This window comes from Podarcis liolepis (genome assembly GCF_965112155.1).
Source record: "Podarcis liolepis genome assembly, chromosome: 1".
In the NCBI taxonomy this organism is placed as follows: domain Eukaryota; kingdom Metazoa; phylum Chordata; class Lepidosauria; order Squamata; family Lacertidae; genus Podarcis; species Podarcis liolepis.
Window position 1 is genome coordinate 113,987,885 of NC_139554.1, and position 18,757 is coordinate 114,006,641.

At 41.7% G+C, this 18,757-nt stretch overlaps 1 protein-coding gene across 1 annotated transcript in view; it reads left to right on the plus strand.

Moving 5' to 3' along the window:
- LOC310691422 (titin-like) overlaps window positions 1-18,757 on the plus strand; it is a 284,446-nt gene that overhangs the window by 235,376 nt on the left and 30,313 nt on the right. The window contains exons 275-278 of the mRNA XM_083471213.1: window positions 45-341; window positions 424-1,011; window positions 1,105-1,407; window positions 1,512-18,614. Of these exons, the coding sequence (XP_083327339.1) occupies window positions 45-341; window positions 424-1,011; window positions 1,105-1,407; window positions 1,512-18,614 (18,291 nt within the window). The remainder of the gene's footprint in view (window positions 1-44; window positions 342-423; window positions 1,012-1,104; window positions 1,408-1,511; window positions 18,615-18,757) is intronic.

Here is an 18,757-nt window from a genome sequence, read left to right on the forward strand (position 1 = left end):
CAGTGATATACACTTTTACTACTTCTGTATTCTGCTGTTTTCAGATCCCCCTGGGAAGCCTGAAGTTATCAGTGTGACTAGAAACTCAGTGACTCTGATCTGGACAGAACCGAAATATGATGGCGGACATAAATTAATTGGCTACATAGTGGAGAAACGTGATCTACCTTCAAAGACTTGGATGAAGGCAAACCATGTGAATGTTCAGGAATGTGCATATACAGTAACTGACCTTTTTGAAGGATCTAAATATGAATTCAGAATTAGAGCTAAGAATACCGCTGGTGCTATTAGTCCTCCATCAGAATCTACCGGAGCCATTATATGCAAGGATGAGTATGGTACGTATTCCCTGTAAAGGCGCACACCAGTTTTTAATATTTTAGGTATCTTCTTTCCTAACATATTAATTCTCTTTTACAGAGGCACCAACTATTGTTATTGATCCTACTGTCAAAGAAGGCCTGACTGTTAAGGCAGGAGACACCATCTCAATGTCTGCTATTAGCATCCGTGGCAAGCCACTTCCAACTTCAGTGTGGTCTAAAGGAGGCAAAGATTTCAAGCTTTCAGAGACTGTTCATATTGAATCAACTCCAACTTCTTCAACGCTTTCTGTCAAGTATGCCGCTAGAAAAGATTCTGGTGAATATACGATCACTGCAACCAATCCTTTTGGTACTAAAGAAGAACACGTACATGTAAAAGTTTTAGATGTACCAGGCCCACCTGGACCAGTTGAAGTGAGCAATGTTTCAGCTGAAAAGGCTACTCTCACATGGACACCCCCAACAGAAGATGGCGGGTCACCAATCAAGTCTTATGTACTTGAAAAGAGAGAAACTAGCCGCCTTCTATGGACTCAAGTTGCTGAAGACATTCAGTCTTGTAGGCATGTTGTGACTAAGCTTATTCAAGGAAATGAGTACCTTTTCCGTGTTTCTGCTGTGAATCAGTATGGCAAAGGAGAACCATCTCAATCAGAGCCAGTTAAAATGGTGGATAGATTTGGTAAGCAAAACTAGTCAAAAGGTATATGAATTTACTGCTGTAAAAATAGAAAAACATTTATGTGTTTATCAAAATCTGTTTTCCTCCTTTTAGGGCCTCCTGGTCCACCTGGTAAACCAGAAGTATCAAATATTACGAAAAACACTGTTACTGTAACCTGGAAAAGGCCAACTGATGACGGTGGCAGCGAAATCACAGGCTACCATGTGGAAAGAAGAGAAAGAAAAGGCGTGAGATGGGTCAGAGTTACAAAGAAACCAGTATCAGACCTTCGATGCAAAGTGACTGGACTCCTAGAAGGAAATGAATATGAATTCCGTGTCAGTGCAGAAAACAGGGCAGGAATTGGGCCACCAAGTGATATTTCTCAACCAGTATTAACCAAGGATGCTGCATGTTAGTATGATTTCTATACTTTAGGGGGGGGAATCCCTTTATAGCATGATTATCTATAAGGATTCCAATCAAATAAAATGTGTTGCCTTTTTCATTATTTATAGATCCACCGGGACCTCCTTCCAACCCACGAGTAACTGATACAACAAAGACAACTGCTAGCCTAGCATGGGGTAAACCTCACTATGATGGCGGACTTGATATAATCGGCTATATTGTGGAGCACCAAAAAGAAGGAGAAGACACATGGGTGAAAGATACCACGGGGACTGCTCTAAGAATCACAGAATTTGTGGTTGCTAATCTCCAGCCAGGAGCCAAATACAATTTTAGAATTATTGCCCTCAATGCTGCTGGCGCTGGTGAACCAGCAACGATAAAAGATGTTGAAATCAGGGAACGTGAAGTAGCTCCTGATTTTGAATTAGACGCCGAGCTGAGGAAAACTCTTGTTGTTAGAGCTGGACTGACCATTCGGGTATTTGTTCCAATTAAAGGGCGCCCAGTTCCTGAAATCACATGGACCAAGGATGATATTTCACTTAAAGGACGTGCCAGTATTGAAAATACAGACTCTTTCACACTTCTCATTGTCACAGAATGCAATAGATATGATGCAGGAAAGTATGTCATGACCCTTGAAAATGCTGCTGGCAAGAAGACTGGTTTTGTAAATGTAAAAGTCTTGGATACACCAGGGCCACCAATAAATCTCAAGCCCAGAGACATATCTAAAGATACCATCACCCTACAATGGGATATGCCTCTAATTGATGGTGGTTCACGCATAACAAATTATATAGTTGAAAAACGTGAGTCAACACGAAAGGCATATTCAACCATCACAACAAAGTGCCCAAAATGTTCACTTAGGATTCCTAATTTGGCTGAAGGGTGTGAATATTACTTCAGAGTATTTGCTGAAAACGAATTTGGAATTGGTGAACCTGCCGAAACTGCTGAACCTGTAAGAGCGTCAGAGGCACCATCACCACCAGAGAGCCTTAATATCATGGATATCACAAGGAAGACAGTCAGCCTTGCTTGGCCAAAGCCCGAACATGATGGTGGTAGCAAGATTACTGGCTATGTTATTGAAGCCCAGAAAAAAGGTTCAACTCAGTGGACACATATCACAACTGTGAAAACATTAGAATGTGTGGTAAAGAATCTGACTGAAAATGAAGAATATACTTTCCAGGTTATGGCAGTTAATAGTGCTGGAAGAAGTGATCCAAGAGAAAGCAGACCAGTTGTCGTTAAAGAGCAAATGATGCTTCCAGAATTTGATTTGCGTGGCCTTTACCAGAAAACAGTAATTGCCAGAGCTGGTGACAATATCAAAGTTGAAATACCTGTGCTTGGTCGCCCAAGGCCAACTATTACTTGGAAAAAAGAAGACCAGTTAATTAAACAAACTCAAAGAGTAAACTTTGAACATACTGCTTCTGCAGCCATCTTGACCATTAATGAATGCACTAGAAACGATAGCGGCAGATACCCAATCTCAGCTAAAAATATTGTTGGTGAAGTTAGCGATGTTATAACTATACAGGTGCATGATGTTCCTGGACCTCCCACAGGGCCAATCAAATTTGAAGAAGTTTCATCCGACTATGTCACCTTCTCATGGGAACCTCCACTGAATGATGGAGGGGTACCAATAAGTAACTATGTTGTAGAAATGCGTAAAACCGACAGTACTGCATGGGCTGAGTTAGCAACTACTGTTATACGTACTACTTTTAAAGCTGCTCGCCTCACTACTGGGACAGAGTACCAATTCCGTGTTAAAGCTCAGAACAGATATGGTTCAGGACCATCTATCAGTTCAGAGAATGTAATTGCTAACTATCCTTTTAAAGTTCCCGGTCCTCCAGGCACTCCTCAACTGATTGCAGTCACAAAAGATGCAATTAGCATTAGCTGGCATGAGCCTTTGACAGATGGAGGAAGCCCCATTTTGGGATATCACATTGAGCAAAAAGAACGAAATAGCATTCTTTGGCAGACCGTAAGTAAAGCTTTGATATCAGTAAATACCTTCAAATCAAGTGGTCTTACATCTGGCCTTGCCTATGAATTCCGAGTCATAGCAGAAAATATGGCAGGCAAGAGTAAACCAAGCAAGCCATCTGAGCCAGCATTGGCCCTGGACCCTATTGATCCTCCTGGGAAGCCAGTTCCTCTCAATATTACAAGACACGCAGTAGCACTTAAGTGGAAAAAACCTGAATATAATGGAGGTTTTAAGATAACTGGCTATACTGTTGAAAAAAGAGATCTTCCTAATGGCCGATGGCTAAAGGCTAACTTTGGCAATATACTAGAAACTGAGTTCACTGTTAGTGGTCTCACAGAAGATGCTGCTTATGAATTCCGTGTGATTGCTAGAAATGCGGCTGGTGCTGTTAGCCACCCATCCGAACCATCAGATGCAATAACGTGCAGAGATGAGATTGAAGCACCAAGGATCATGGTTGATGCTAAATACAAAGACACTTTGATATTAAAAGCAGGTGAAATTTTCAAACTTGAAGCTGATGTTTCAGGTCGCCCTCCACCAACTCTGACATGGACGAAAGAAGGAAAGGAGCTTGAAGACACGGCAAAATTAGAAATTAAAATAGCTGATTTCTCAACTGTTCTTCATAATAAGGACTCTATAAGAAGAGATGGAGGTGCCTACACACTTACAGCCTCCAATCCAGGTGGCTTTGCAAAACATATTTTCAATGTCAAAGTACTAGACAGACCTGGTCCTCCAGAAGGGCCTTTGGCTGTGTCTGATGTTACCATAGAAAAATGTGTCCTGTCATGGTTACCACCTTTGGATGATGGAGGCGCAAGTATTGACCATTATGTTGTTGAGAAACGTGAGACTAGCAGATTGGCATGGACAACTGTAGCCACAGAAGTTCCAGTAACAAAATTAAAGGTCACAAAGCTATTGAAAGGCAATGAATATATCTTCCGTGTTATGGCTGTTAACAAATATGGCCTTGGCGAAGCCCTGGAATCAGAGCCTGTTCTTGCAGTAAATCCTTATGTAGTACCTGATCCACCGAAGACACCTGAAGTTACAGCTGCAACCAAAGATTCTATGATTGTGTGCTGGGGACACCCTGATTCTGATGGTGGAAGCCCTATAATCAATTATATTGTAGAACGTCGTGACAGGGCTGGACTACGCTGGGTGAAATGTAACAAGCGGGTTGTCACAGATTTGCGCTATAAAGTATCTGGACTCACAGAAGGTCATGAATATGAATACCGAGTGAAAGCTGAAAACGCTGCTGGTGTAAGTGAACCAAGTCTAAGCAGTCCATTCTACAAAGCTGCTGACACTGTATTTAAGCCAGGTCCACCAGGTAACCCACGTGTATTAGACACAAGCAAGTCCTCAATTACAATTGCTTGGAATAAGCCAATATATGATGGTGGCTCAGAAATCACAGGCTACATGGTTGAAACAGCATTACCTGACGAAGATGAGTGGAAAATTGTAACTCCACCAGCAGGGCTGAAGGCAACTTCCTTTACCATCACTAATCTAAAAGAAAACCAGGAATATAAAATCAGAATATATGCTATGAACTCTGAAGGCATTGGAGAACCTGCTCTTGTTCCTGGGACACCAAAAGCTGAAGAAAGGGTACTGCCTCCTGAGATTGAACTTGATGCAGACCTACGTAAAGTTGTGACCCTCAGAGCTTGCTGTACTTTAAGACTCTTCGTCCCAATTAAAGGAAGACCAGCGCCTGAAGTGAAATGGTCAAGAGAACATGGAGAGTCTTTAGACAAAGCCACTATTGAATCCACAAGCTCTTATACACTACTTACAGTTGGAAATGTGAATAGATTTGACAGTGGCAAATATATACTGACTGTAGAAAACAGCTCAGGCAGTAAATCAGCATTTGTAATTGTAAGGGTTCTTGATACACCTGGCGCCCCACAGAATCTGAAGATAAAAGAGGTTACAAAGTCATCTGTGACTCTCACGTGGGACCCTCCCCTCATAGATGGTGGCTCTAAAATTAAAAATTATATTATTGAAAAACGTGAGGCAACAAGAAAAGCATATTCAACAGTTATGGCCAATTGCCATAAGACCAGCTGGAAAGTGGACAATCTACAGGAAGGTTGCAACTATTATTTCAGAGTTCTAGCTGAAAATGAATATGGAATAGGGCTTCCTGTTGAAACATCAGACTCTATTAAGGCATCTGAAAGGCCTCTTCCTCCAGGAAAAATAACTATATTAGATGTGACACGAAAGAGTGTATCTTTGTCTTGGGAGAAACCTGAACATGATGGAGGAAGCAGAATTTTGGGCTACATTGTAGAAATGCAAAGCAAAGGCAGTGAGAAATGGGCCACATGCACTACTGTAAAAGTTACTGAAGCTGTTATAACTGGACTGATCCAGGGTGAAGAATATTCTTTCCGTGTTTCAGCTCAGAATGAAAAAGGAATCAGTGATCCTCGACAATTGAGTGTACCAGTTATTGCGAAAGATCTTGTGATACCACCAGCCTTCAAACTGTTATTCACTACCTTCAGTGTACTAGCAGGTGAAGACTTAAAGGTTGATGTTCCATTTGTTGGTCGACCCAAGCCAGCTGTAACGTGGCTCAAAGATGATGTGCCACTAAGACAAACTACTAGAGTAAACGAAGAAAATACAGACAACAACACTTTGCTAACAATAAAAGAAGCATGTAGAGAAGATGTTGGACAATATTTAGTAAAACTTTCTAACTCTGCTGGGGAAGCTACTGAAATTATTAACATTGTTGTCCTTGACAAGCCAGGACCTCCAACTGGACCAGTGAAGATTGAAGACGTAACTGCAGACAATATTACCATTTCCTGGGGACCACCCAAATATGATGGTGGCAGTTCTATCAACAATTATATTGTGGAAAAACGAGACACCTCCACTACTGCTTGGCAGATTGTTTCAGCTACCGTTGCCCGAACAACTCTAAAAGCAGCTAGATTAAAGACTGGATGTGAATATCAATTCAGAATTGCTGCTGAAAACAGATATGGAAAGAGTACATATCTCACATCAGAGTCTGTGGTAGCCCAGTATCCATACAAACTACCTGGGCCTCCTGGAACTCCTTTTGTACCAAAAGTCTCCAGGGATAGTATGGTTGTACACTGGAATGAACCAGTCAATGATGGTGGCAGCAAGATTATTGGTTATCATTTGGAGCGCAAGGAAAGAAACAGCATACTCTGGGTTAAATTGAACAAAGCGGCAATTCCTGACACTAACTTTAAAACAACTGGACTTGAGGAAGGCCTTGAATATGAATTCAGAGTTTATGCAGAAAATATAGTTGGTATCGGAAAAGCAAGTAAAGGTTCAGAATGCTACAAAGCTTATGATCCTTGTGATCCTCCTGGTCGTCCAGAGCCTATCATCGTCACAAGGAACTCTGTTACTCTTCAGTGGAAGAAACCAGCATATGATGGCGGAAGCAAGATCACCGGATACATAGTTGAGAAGAAGGAGCTACCTGAAGGCCGCTGGATGAAAGCAAGCTTTACAAATGTTATTGAGACCCAGTTTGCAGTAACTGGCCTAGTTGAAGATCAAAGGTATGAGTTCCGTGTCATTGCGCGCAACGCTGCAGGCGTTTTCAGTGAGCCATCTGAAAGCTCAGGGGCAGTCACAGCAAGAGATGAAGTAGAGCCACCTCGCATAAGTATGGACCCCAAATTTAAAGAAACCCTTGTACTGCATGCTGGCGAATCGTTCAAGATTGACGCAGACGTTCACGGTAAGCCGCTGCCCTCTATTCAGTGGCTAAAAGGCGACAAGGAACTAGTGAATACTGCACGCTTGGATATAAAAACCACAGACTTTGCCACAAGCCTAAGCGTCAAAGAAGCCATTCGCGTTGACAGTGGGCATTATGTATTGCTGGCCAAGAATGCTGCAGGTGAAAAGACAGCTTCCATTCATGTTAAGGTTCTTGACAAACCTGGCCCACCTGAAGGTCCGGTTGTTGTAACAGGAGTTACTGCTGAAAAGTGTTACCTGGCATGGAAACCCCCATTGCAAGATGGTGGTAGTGACATTTCACATTATGTAATTGAAAGAAGAGAAACAAGCCGCTTAGTCTGGACTTTAGTTGATGGCAATGTACAAACCCTTAGTTACAAAGTTACTAAACTTTTGGAAGGCAACGAATATATCTTCCGCATCATGGCTGTAAACAAATATGGCGTTGGGGAGCCTCTTGAATCTGAGCCTGTAATGGCTAAAAATCCATTTGTAGTGCCACTTCCACCAAAGGCCCCAGAGGTCTCGGCTGTTACCAAGGATTCTATGATTGTCGTATGGGAAAGACCACCCTCTGATGGCGGCAGTGAAATTTTGGGTTATGTACTAGAAAAACGTGATAAAGAAGGCATTCGGTGGACAAGATGTAACAAGCGTTTGATAAGTGAACTTCGATACAGAGTTACTGGACTTATAGAAAATCATAATTATGAATACAGAGTCTCGGCTGAAAATGCAGCTGGCCTCAGTGAGCCAAGCCTACCTTCTGTTTATCATAAGGCTTGTGACCCTATATACAAACCAGGTCCTCCCAACAATCCTAAAGCAATAGATGTTACAAGATCTTCGGTTTTTCTCTCCTGGAGTAAGCCAATCTATGATGGTGGCTCAGAAATCCAAGGATACATTGTTGAAAAATGTGATGTGAGTGTTGGGGACTGGGCAATTTGTACACCACCAACTGGAATTAAGAAAACAAATATGGAAGTAGAAAAATTGCAGGAGAAGCATGAATATAAATTCCGCATTTGTGCTGTTAACAAAGCAGGAGTAGGAGAGCATGCTGATGTTCCTGGAACTATTGTGGTCGAAGAAAAGCTGGAAGCTCCAGACCTTGATCTAGACTTGGAACTGAGGAAGGTTATCAATGTAAGAGCTGGTGGCTCCTTAAGATTATTTGTTCCAATTAGAGGACGCCCAACACCCGAAGTAAAATGGAGCAAGGTGGATGGTGACATCAGAGAGGCAGCTGTTATTGACAGCACTAGCAGCTTTACCTCGCTGGTTCTCGACAACGTTAACAGATTTGATTCTGGAAAATACACTCTTACTTTAGAAAACAGTGGTGGAACTAAGTCTGCCTTCGTCAGTGTAAGAGTCCTAGATACCCCAGGCCCCCCAGTGAACCTGAAAATTAAGGAAATCACCAAAGACTCAGTATCACTTGCCTGGGAGCCTCCTTCGATAGACGGTGGAGCTAAAATTAAAAATTATATAATAGAAAAACGTGAAGCCACAAGGAAAGCCTATGCTGCTGTTGTAACAAACTGCCACAAGACATCGTGGAAAGTGGCTCAACTTCAGGAGGGCTGCTATTATTACTTCAGAGTTTGTGCAGAGAATGAATTTGGAATTGGCCTGCCTGCAGAAACAAGTGACCCAGTTAAAGTTGCTGAAGTTCCTCAACCTCCAGGAAAGATAACAGTGGACGATGTGACAAGAAACAGCGTTTCATTAAGCTGGGCTAAGCCTGAACATGATGGCGGAAGCAAAATTTTGCAATACATAGTGGAAATGCAAGTTAAGGGCAGCGAAAAATGGTCAGAATGTACGCGTGTGAAAGTTCTTGAAGCACTTGTTACTAACTTATCTCAAGGACAGGATTATCTCTTCAGGGTAATGGCTGTAAATGAAAAGGGTAAGAGTGATCCACGGTCCCTTGCTGTTCCAATAACAGCCAAAGATTTAGTTATTGAACCAGATGTACGACCAGCATTCCACAGTTACAGTATACAAGTGGGACAAGACCTAAAGGTGGAAATACCAATATCTGGTCGACCTACACCTACTATTACTTGGACCAAAGATGGCATGCCATTAAAACAGACAACTAGAGTTAATGTCATCGATTCACCTAAACTTACTGTGCTGAGTATTAAAGAGGTCACCAAAGAAGACAGTGGGGCGTATGAAATTGCAGTTGCTAATGTTGTTGGACAGAAATCTGCAACTGTTGAAATTATAACACTAGACAAGCCTGATCCTCCAAAAGGCCCTGTTAAATTTGATGAAATTAGTGCTGAAAGTATTACATTATCATGGAACCCTCCACTATACACAGGTGGCTGCCAAATCACTAACTACATTGTTCATAAGAGAGATACAACCACCACCGTATGGGAAACAGTTTCAGCTACCGTTGCAAGAACCACTCTCAAGGTGATGAAGCTCAAAACTGGATCAGAATATCAGTTTAGAATATTTGCTGAAAATAGATACGGGCAGAGCTTTGCCCTGGAGTCTGACACAGTTGTTGCTCAGTATCCCTATAAAGAACCAGGTCCTCCTGGCACACCATTTGTGACAACAGTTACAAAGGACTCTATGGTTGTGCAATGGCATGAACCAGTAAATGATGGTGGAAGTAAAATTTTAGGTTATCATCTTGAAAGAAAGGAAAGAAACAGCATTTTGTGGACAAAGGTAAACAAGACAGTTATTCAAGACACACATTACAAAACATCTAACCTTGAAGAAGGCATTGAATATGAATTTAGAGTAGCTGCAGAAAATATTGTTGGTGTTGGCAAAGCAAGCAAAGCTTCTGAGTGTTACGTAGCGCGTGACCCTTGTGATCCTCCAGGATGCCCTGAAGCTATTATTGTTAAAAGAAGTTCAATTACTCTGCAATGGACAAAGCCAGAATATGATGGTGGCAGCAAAATTACAGGCTATGTAGTAGAGAAACGTGATTTGCCTGAAGGTCGTTGGATGAAAGCAAGTTTCACCAATATAACTGAAACTCAGTTTACCGTAACAGGCCTTACTGAAGACCAACGATATGAATTTAGAGTCATTGCAAGGAATGCCGCTGGAGCAGTAAGCAAGCCATCTGATAGTACAGGACCGATAACAGCAAAAGATGAAGTTGAGCTTCCAAGAATATCCATGGATCCCAAATACAAAGATGCAATTGTTGTAAACGCTGGAGAAACATTCAAACTTGAGGCTGATGTCCATGGGAAGCCAATTCCCACTATTCTGTGGTTGAAAGGAGATAAAGTACTTGAAGATACTGCCCGATGTGAAGTAAGGAATACAGACTTTAAGGCCTTGATAACTGTTAAAGATGCCATACGTGTTGATGGTGGGCAATATATTTTGCAGGCCTCTAATGTTGCAGGAACAAAATCAGTACCAATAACAGTAAAAGTACTGGACAGACCAGGACCTCCAGAGAGTATTCAAGTTTCTGGAGTTACTGCTGACAAGTGTTCCTTAACATGGGCGCAACCGATCCATGATGGTGGCAGTGACATTTCTCACTACATAATTGAGAAGAGAGAAACAAGTCGCCTTGCGTGGACAGTTGTTGCTTCAGATGCTGTAGCCACAATGCTGAAAGTAACAAAACTTCTGGAAGGAAATGAGTATATCTTCCGCATAATGGCAGTTAATAAATATGGAGTTGGGGAGCCTCTGGAGTCTGCACCAGTATTAATGAAAAATCCATTTGTTGTTCCTGGTCCACCAAAATCCATTGAAGTAACCAACGTTACAAAGGATTCCATGACCGTCTCCTGGCATCGTCCAGATAGTGATGGTGGCAGTGAAATAGTTAACTACATTGTCGAAAAAAGGGACAGAGCTGGTATCAGATGGGTGAAATGTAACAAACGCCGAATTACAGACCTGCGATTAAGAGTCACAGGATTAGCAGAAGATCATGAGTATGAATTTAGAGTATCTGCTGAAAATGCTGCTGGAGTTGGTGAGCCAAGCCAAATCACTCCCTTTTGGAAAGCATGTGACCCTATGTTCAAACCTGGCCCACCCACTAATGCCCATGCTGTGGATACTACCAAGAATTCAATTACAGTAGCATGGGGTAAGCCTATTTATGATGGCGGTAGTGAAATCCTGGGATATATTGTAGAAATCTGCAAAGCAGATGAAGAAGAATGGACAATAGCTACCCCACAGACTGGTCTGAGAGTCAATCGCTTTGAGATCAAGAAACTCATTGAACATCAAGAATACAAACTTAGAGTTTGTGCTCTTAACAAAATTGGAGTAGGTGAAGCTGCAGCAGTTCCTGGCACAGTTAAACCAGAAGATAAACTTGAGCCACCTGAACTTGATATTGACTCAGAATTAAGGAAGGGAATTGTGGTTAGAGCTGGTGGATCTGTCAGGATAAACATACCTTTCAAAGGACGCCCAACTCCTGAAATCATGTGGTCTCGAGAAGAAGGAGAATTTACAGATAAGGTTCAAATTGAAAAGGGCCTGAATTACACACAGTTATCCATTGATTACTGTGATAGAAATGATGCCGGAAAATATATCCTTAAACTGGAGAACAGCAGTGGCTCTAAGTCTGCATTTGTCACAGTTAAGGTACTTGACACACCGGGACCACCGCAAAATTTAGTAGTCAAAGAAATAAGGAAAAATTATGCTGTACTGACGTGGGAGCCTCCAGCTAATGATGGAGGGGCAAAGATAAAGAACTATGTGATTGATAAACGCGAATCAACCAGAAAAGCATATGCAAATGTGAGCACAAAGTGCAGCAAAACTAGTTTTAGAGTTGACAACCTTATTGAAGGGGCAATTTATTATTTCAGAGTAATGGCTGAAAATGAATATGGAATTGGTGTTCCAGTTGAAACTGCAGATGCCTCAAAAGCTTCAGAACCACCTTTGCCTCCTGGAAAAGTGACTCTCACTGATGTGACTCAGAGAAGTGCATCATTTATGTGGGAAAAGCCTGAACATGATGGAGGTAGCAGAATTGTGGGGTACGTTGTTGAAATGCAGCCAAAAGGAACTGATAAATGGAGTGTTGTTACTGAAACCAAAGTCTGTAATGCAGTTGTGTCTGGTTTGAGTTCTGGACATGAATATCAATTCCGTGTCATGGCATACAATGAAAAAGGCAAGAGTGACCCTAGACCACTGGCAGTTCCTGTGATTGCCAAAGATCTGACCATTCAGCCAAATATCAAACTGATGTTCAATACATACACTGTACAAGCTGGAGAAGACCTTAAAGTAGAAATACCCTTTATAGCTCGACCAAAGCCTACTATCACTTGGGAAAAAGATGGTCAGCCTCTAAGACAGACAACCAGGTTACACGTTGAAGATACACCTACATCAACTACTTTGTATATTAAAGAAAGCAACAAGGATGATTTCGGTAAATATACTGTGACAGTAACCAACACTGCAGGCACAGCAGCAGAACATCTTAATATCATTGTGCTAGAGAAGCCTGGCCCACCACAAGGACCTGTCCGCTTTGATGAAGTTAGCTCGAATTTTGTTGTTCTGTCATGGGAACCACCAGCATACACAGGTGGCTGTCAAATATCCAATTACATTGTAGAGAAGCGTGACACTACTACCACTACCTGGCAGATGGTCTCAGCGACTGTTGCAAGAACAACTATTAAAGTAACAAACCTTAAAACGGGTAGTGAATATCAGTTTAGAATTAGTGCTGAAAACCGATACGGAAAGAGCACCGCACTGGATTCTAAACCAGTTCTTGTTCAATATCCCTACAAAGAACCAGGTCCACCAGGAACACCATTTGTCAGCATAGCTACCAAAGATCATATGATAGTACAATGGAATGAACCAGTTAATGATGGAGGAAGCAAAGTTCTTGGTTATCATCTAGAACGTAAAGATAAAAACAGCATTCTTTGGACAAAATTGAATAAGGCCCTCATTCAGGACACAAAATATAAATCAGATGGCCTTGAGGAAGGTCTTGAATATGAGTTCAGAGTTGCTGCTGAAAACATTGTTGGCATAGGTAAGGTTAGCAAATCATCTGAACTGTATGTTGCTCGAGATGCTTGTGATCCACCTGGCCGTCCAGATGCCATTGTTATCACAAGAAATTATATAACACTAAAATGGAAAAAACCTGAATATGATGGTGGCAGCAGAATAACTGGATATGTTGTGGAAAAGAGAGAACTTCCTGAAGGTCGTTGGATGAAAGCCAGTTTTACAAATGTAACAGAAACAGAGTTCACAGTAACTGGTCTTGTGGAAGACCAACGATATGAATTCAGAGTAATTGCAAGAAATGCAGCTGGTAGCATAAGTGAACCATCTGAAAGCACAGGACCAATTATTGCCAGAGATGAAATTGAAGCTCCAAGAGCTTCACTGGATCCAAAATACAAAGATGTCATTGTTGTTCATGCTGGAGAAACATTTGCTCTTGAGGCTGACATCCATGGCAAACCCATTCCTGATATTATATGGTCGAAAGATGGGAAAGAATTTGAAGGAGCAACTGCAAGAATGGAAATTAAGTCTACCATTGAGAGAACAACCCTCACAGTCAAAGATTGCATCAGAGTGGATGGAGGCATTTATACACTTAAACTGAGCAATGTTGGTGGCACAAAGTCTATACCAATCACTGTAAAAGTACTTGACAGACCTGGACCTCCAGAAGGTCCTTTGAAAGTTACAGGTGTGACTGCAGAAAAGTGTTATCTGGCATGGGGACCACCTTTACACGATGGTGGCTCTAACATTTCACATTATATTATAGAAAAGAGAGAGACAAGTCGACTTTCATGGACACAAGTGGCATCTGATGTGCAAGCTCTGAACCACAAAGTAACCAGGCTTCTTCCAAACAATGAGTACATTTTCCGTGTAATGGCTGTCAACAAATATGGAATTGGTGAACCACTGGAATCCGAGCCTGTGTTGGCATGTAATCCATACAAACCTCCAGGCCCTCCTTCAATACCTGAAGTTTCTGCAATCACAAAAGATTCTATGATTGTAACCTGGGGTCGTCCAGAGGATAATGGTGGTGCTGAAATTGAAGGGTACATACTAGAAAAGCGAGACAAAGATGGTATTCGGTGGACCAAGTGCAATAAGAAGAGACTAACAGACTTAAGACTCAGAGTAACTGGACTTACAGATGGCCATTTCTATGAATTTAGGGTTTCTGCTGAAAATGCTGCTGGTGTTGGTGAACCTAGTGAACCATCAGTTTTCTATCGAGCCTGTGATGCAGTGTATCCACCAGGCCCTCCAAGCAATCCAAAGGTGACAGATACCTCCAGATCATCTGTATCCCTTGCATGGAACAAGCCCATTTACGATGGTGGTGCACCTGTTAAAGGATACATTGTGGAATTTAAAGAAGCTACTGCTGATGAATGGACAACTTGCACACCTCCATCAGGGTTACAAGGAAAGCAATTCACAGTAGAAAAACTTAAAGAGAATAGTGAGTATAATTTCCGCATCTGTGCTATGAACTCTGAAGGAGTTGGAGAACCAGCAACTATACCTGGTAGTGTTGTTGCTGCTGAAAAAATTGAACCTCCTGAAATTGAACTTGATGCAGATCTCAGAAAAGTTGTCACCGTACGTGCTAGTGGCACATTGCGATTGTTTGTCACTATCAAAGGGAGGCCAGAGCCAGAAGTAAAGTGGGAGAAAGCAGAAGGCACTCTGAGCGACAGAGCCCAGATTGAGGCTACCAGTTCATATACAATGTTGGTCATTGATAATGTAAACAGATTTGACAGTGGTAGATATAACCTGACCTTAGAAAACAATAGTGGCAAAAAATCTGCTTTTGTTAACGTGAGAGTTCTTGATACACCAAGTGCACCTGTGAACTTGAACATCAGAGAAGTGAAGAAAGATTCAGTGACATTAGCTTGGGAGCCCCCACTTATTGATGGTGGTGCTAAAATTACAAATTACATCATTGAAAAACGAGAAACCACAAGAAAGGCATATGCCACTATTACAAATAACTGTGCCAAGAATGTCTTCAGAATTGATCAGCTACAGGAAGGATGTAGTTACTACTTCCGTGTCTTGGCGGCAAATGAATATGGAGTTGGTTTGCCAGCAGAAACAACTGAACCAGTTAAGGCTTCTGAACCACCCTATCCACCTGGAAAAGTTACCCTTGTTGATGTTACACGCCACACTGCTACTATTAAATGGGAGAAACCTGAGAGTGATGGTGGCAGTAAAATAACTGGCTATGTAGTAGAAATGCAAACTAAAGGAAGTGAAAAATGGAGCACCTGCACACAAGTTAAAACATTAGAAGCAACAGTATCAGGATTAAGTATGGGAGAAGAATACACTTTCCGAGTATGTGCTGTCAACGAAAAAGGGAAGAGTGATCCAAGACAGCTTGGGGTTCCAGTAGTTGCGAAGGATATTGAAATCCAGCCTTCAGTTGAGCTCCTTTTCAATACTTTCAGTGTTAAAGCTGGTGAAGATCTTAAGATTGATGTGCCCATCAGAGGAAGGCCAGTTCCATCAGTTAGCTGGAAGAAAGATGGACTGCCTTTAAGAGAGACAACAAGGGTAAATGTCCACACATCAAAGACATCAACCTCACTAACAATCAAGGAAGCATTGAAAGAAGATGTAGGGAGTTATGAATTAAATGTTTCAAACAGTGCTGGCTCTACAACAGCTTCCATTACTGTAATTGTACTGGACAAACCAGGACCTCCAACAGCATTGCATATTGACAATGTCAGCAATGATAATGTAACCATATCTTGGAAACCCCCAGAGTATGATGGTGGATGTCAAATTAATAATTATATTGTGGAGAAGAGAGAGACAACTACTACAACATGGAGTATAGTGTCTGCGGCAGTTGCACGAACTTCGATAAAAATAATTCGCTTAACCACAGGATCAGAATATCAATTCCGTGTTTCTGCAGAAAATCGCTATGGCAGGAGCACCTTCGTTGAAACTGCACCTGTTGTTGCAGAGTATCCATTTAGTCTTCCTGGACCGCCTGGTACTCCCCGAGTAACACACGCAACTAAAGCCTTCATGGTTGTAACCTGGCAAGAGCCAGTTAATGACGGAGGTAGCAGAGTACTTGGTTATCACCTTGAGCGTAAAGAAAGAAGCAGCATCCTTTGGACTAAAGTAAATAAAACCCTTATAAGTGACACACAGATGAAGGTCACAGGCCTTGATGAAGGACTAATGTATGAATATCGTGTGTATGCAGAAAACATTGTAGGAATAGGTAAATGTAGCAAATCATGTGAGCCTGTTGCTGCAAGGGACCCATGTGACCCTCCTGGCCAACCAGAAGTGACTAACATTACAAGAACATGTGTCTCACTCAAATGGACCAAACCAGAATATGATGGTGGTGCTAAGATCACAGGCTATATTATAGAGCGGAAAGAGTTGCCAGATGGTCGTTGGCTGAAGTGCAACTTCACCAATGTGCAAGAAACTTTCTTTGATGTAACAGGACTTACTGAAGACCAGCGATACGAATTCCATGTAATTGCAAGGAATGCTGCTGGACTATTTAGTGAGCCATCTGAATCAACTGGGCCAGTGACTGTAAAGGATGATGTTGAGGCTCCAAGAATTATGATGGATGTCAAATTCAGGGATGTTGTTGTTGTTAAAGCTGGAGAGATCTTGAAAATCAATGCCGATATTGCAGGGCGACCCTTACCAGTAGTTTCATGGACAAAGGATGGCAAAGACATTGAAGAGAAAGCAAGAGTTGAAATTGTTTCAACTGATAACACTACTGCAATAACTGTCAAAGACTGCATTCGACGTGATTCAGGGCAATATGTGCTAACATTACAAAATGTTGCTGGAGTTAGATCATTGGCTGTCAATTGCAAAGTACTTGATAGACCTGGTCCACCAGCAGCCCCACTAGAAATCAAAGGACTTACTGCTGAAAAATGTCATCTGTCATGGGGACCACCTCAAGAAAATGGAGGTGCAGAGATTGACTATTATATTGTGGAAAAGCGTGAGACCAGTAGAATTGCATGGACTATTTGTGAAGCAGAGCATCCAACAACATCCTGCAAAGTGACAAAACTACTTAGAGGAAATGAATACATCTTCAGAGTGATGGGGGTTAACAAGTATGGTGTTGGTGAACCTTTGGAAAGTGAAGCTGTCAAGGCCCTTGATCCATTTACTGTTCCAAGCCCACCTACATCTTTAGAGATTACTAGTGTGACAAAGGAGTCCATGACTATTTGCTGGGCAAGACCTGACAGTGATGGAGGTAATGAAATTTCTGGATATGTGATTGAAAGGCGTGAGAAAAACAGCCTGAGGTGGATACGTGTGAACAAAAAGCCCGTTTTTGATCTAAGGGTAAAATCTTCAGGCCTTCGGCAAGGATGTGAATATGAATATCGGGTATTTGCAGAAAACGCTGCAGGTCTTAGTCTTCCTAGTGATACTTCACCACTCATTAAAGCAGAAGATCCTGTTTTCCTTCCATCACCTCCATCTAGGCCTAAGATTGTGGACTCTACAAGGTCACATATAACAATTGGATGGACAAAGCCATTATTTGATGGTGGTGCTCCTGTTACTGGATACACAGTTGAATACAAGCTAACCAGTGAAACTGATTGGTCAACTGCTATTCAAAGCTTAAGAGGTACAGAATACACTGTAATTGGTCTTACATCAGGAGCTGAATATGTTTTCAGAGTAAGGTCTATCAACAAGGTTGGCACTAGTGATCCAAGTGATGTTTCAGAACCTCAGGTGGCAAAAGAAAGGGAAGAAGAGCCTGCATTTGATATTGACAATGAAATGAGAAAGACTTTAGTCGTGAAAGCTGGTGGCTCATTTACAATGACTGTACCTTTCAGAGGAAAGCCTATCCCTAATGTAATGTGGAGCAAGCCAGATACTGACCTTCGTACTCGAGCAAGTATTGATACTTCAGATAACCGCACCTCAATTACTGTTGAAAAAGCAACCAGGAATGACTCTGGAAAGTATACACTAACATTGCAAAATATTGTAAGCACAGCTACTTTGACATTAGTTGTCAAAGTACTTGACTCACCAGGACCTCCATCTAATATCGTTGTAAAAGATGTCACAAAAGAATCAGCCGTGTTATCTTGGGAAGCTCCTGAGAACGATGGAGGTGCTCCTGTGAAGAACTATTATATCGAAAAACGAGAAGCAAGCAAGAAAGCTTGGGTCACTGTAACCAACAATTGCCATCGTCTTTCCTACAAAGTTACCAATCTGCAAGAAGGTGGAATTTATTACTTCAGAGTCTCTGGAGAAAATGAGTTTGGTGTTGGAGTCCCAACTGAAACAAAGGATGGAGTGAAAATAACAGGTTTGTTCTTTAAAATATGTTAATTATATATGCATGTGAGTGCATGACTATCTACCCATGCATACACATGCACACTAATTGTTTACAGGACTTTAGTCTTAATGTGTAATGTTTATATTACTGTTATTAATTTATTGTAAGGC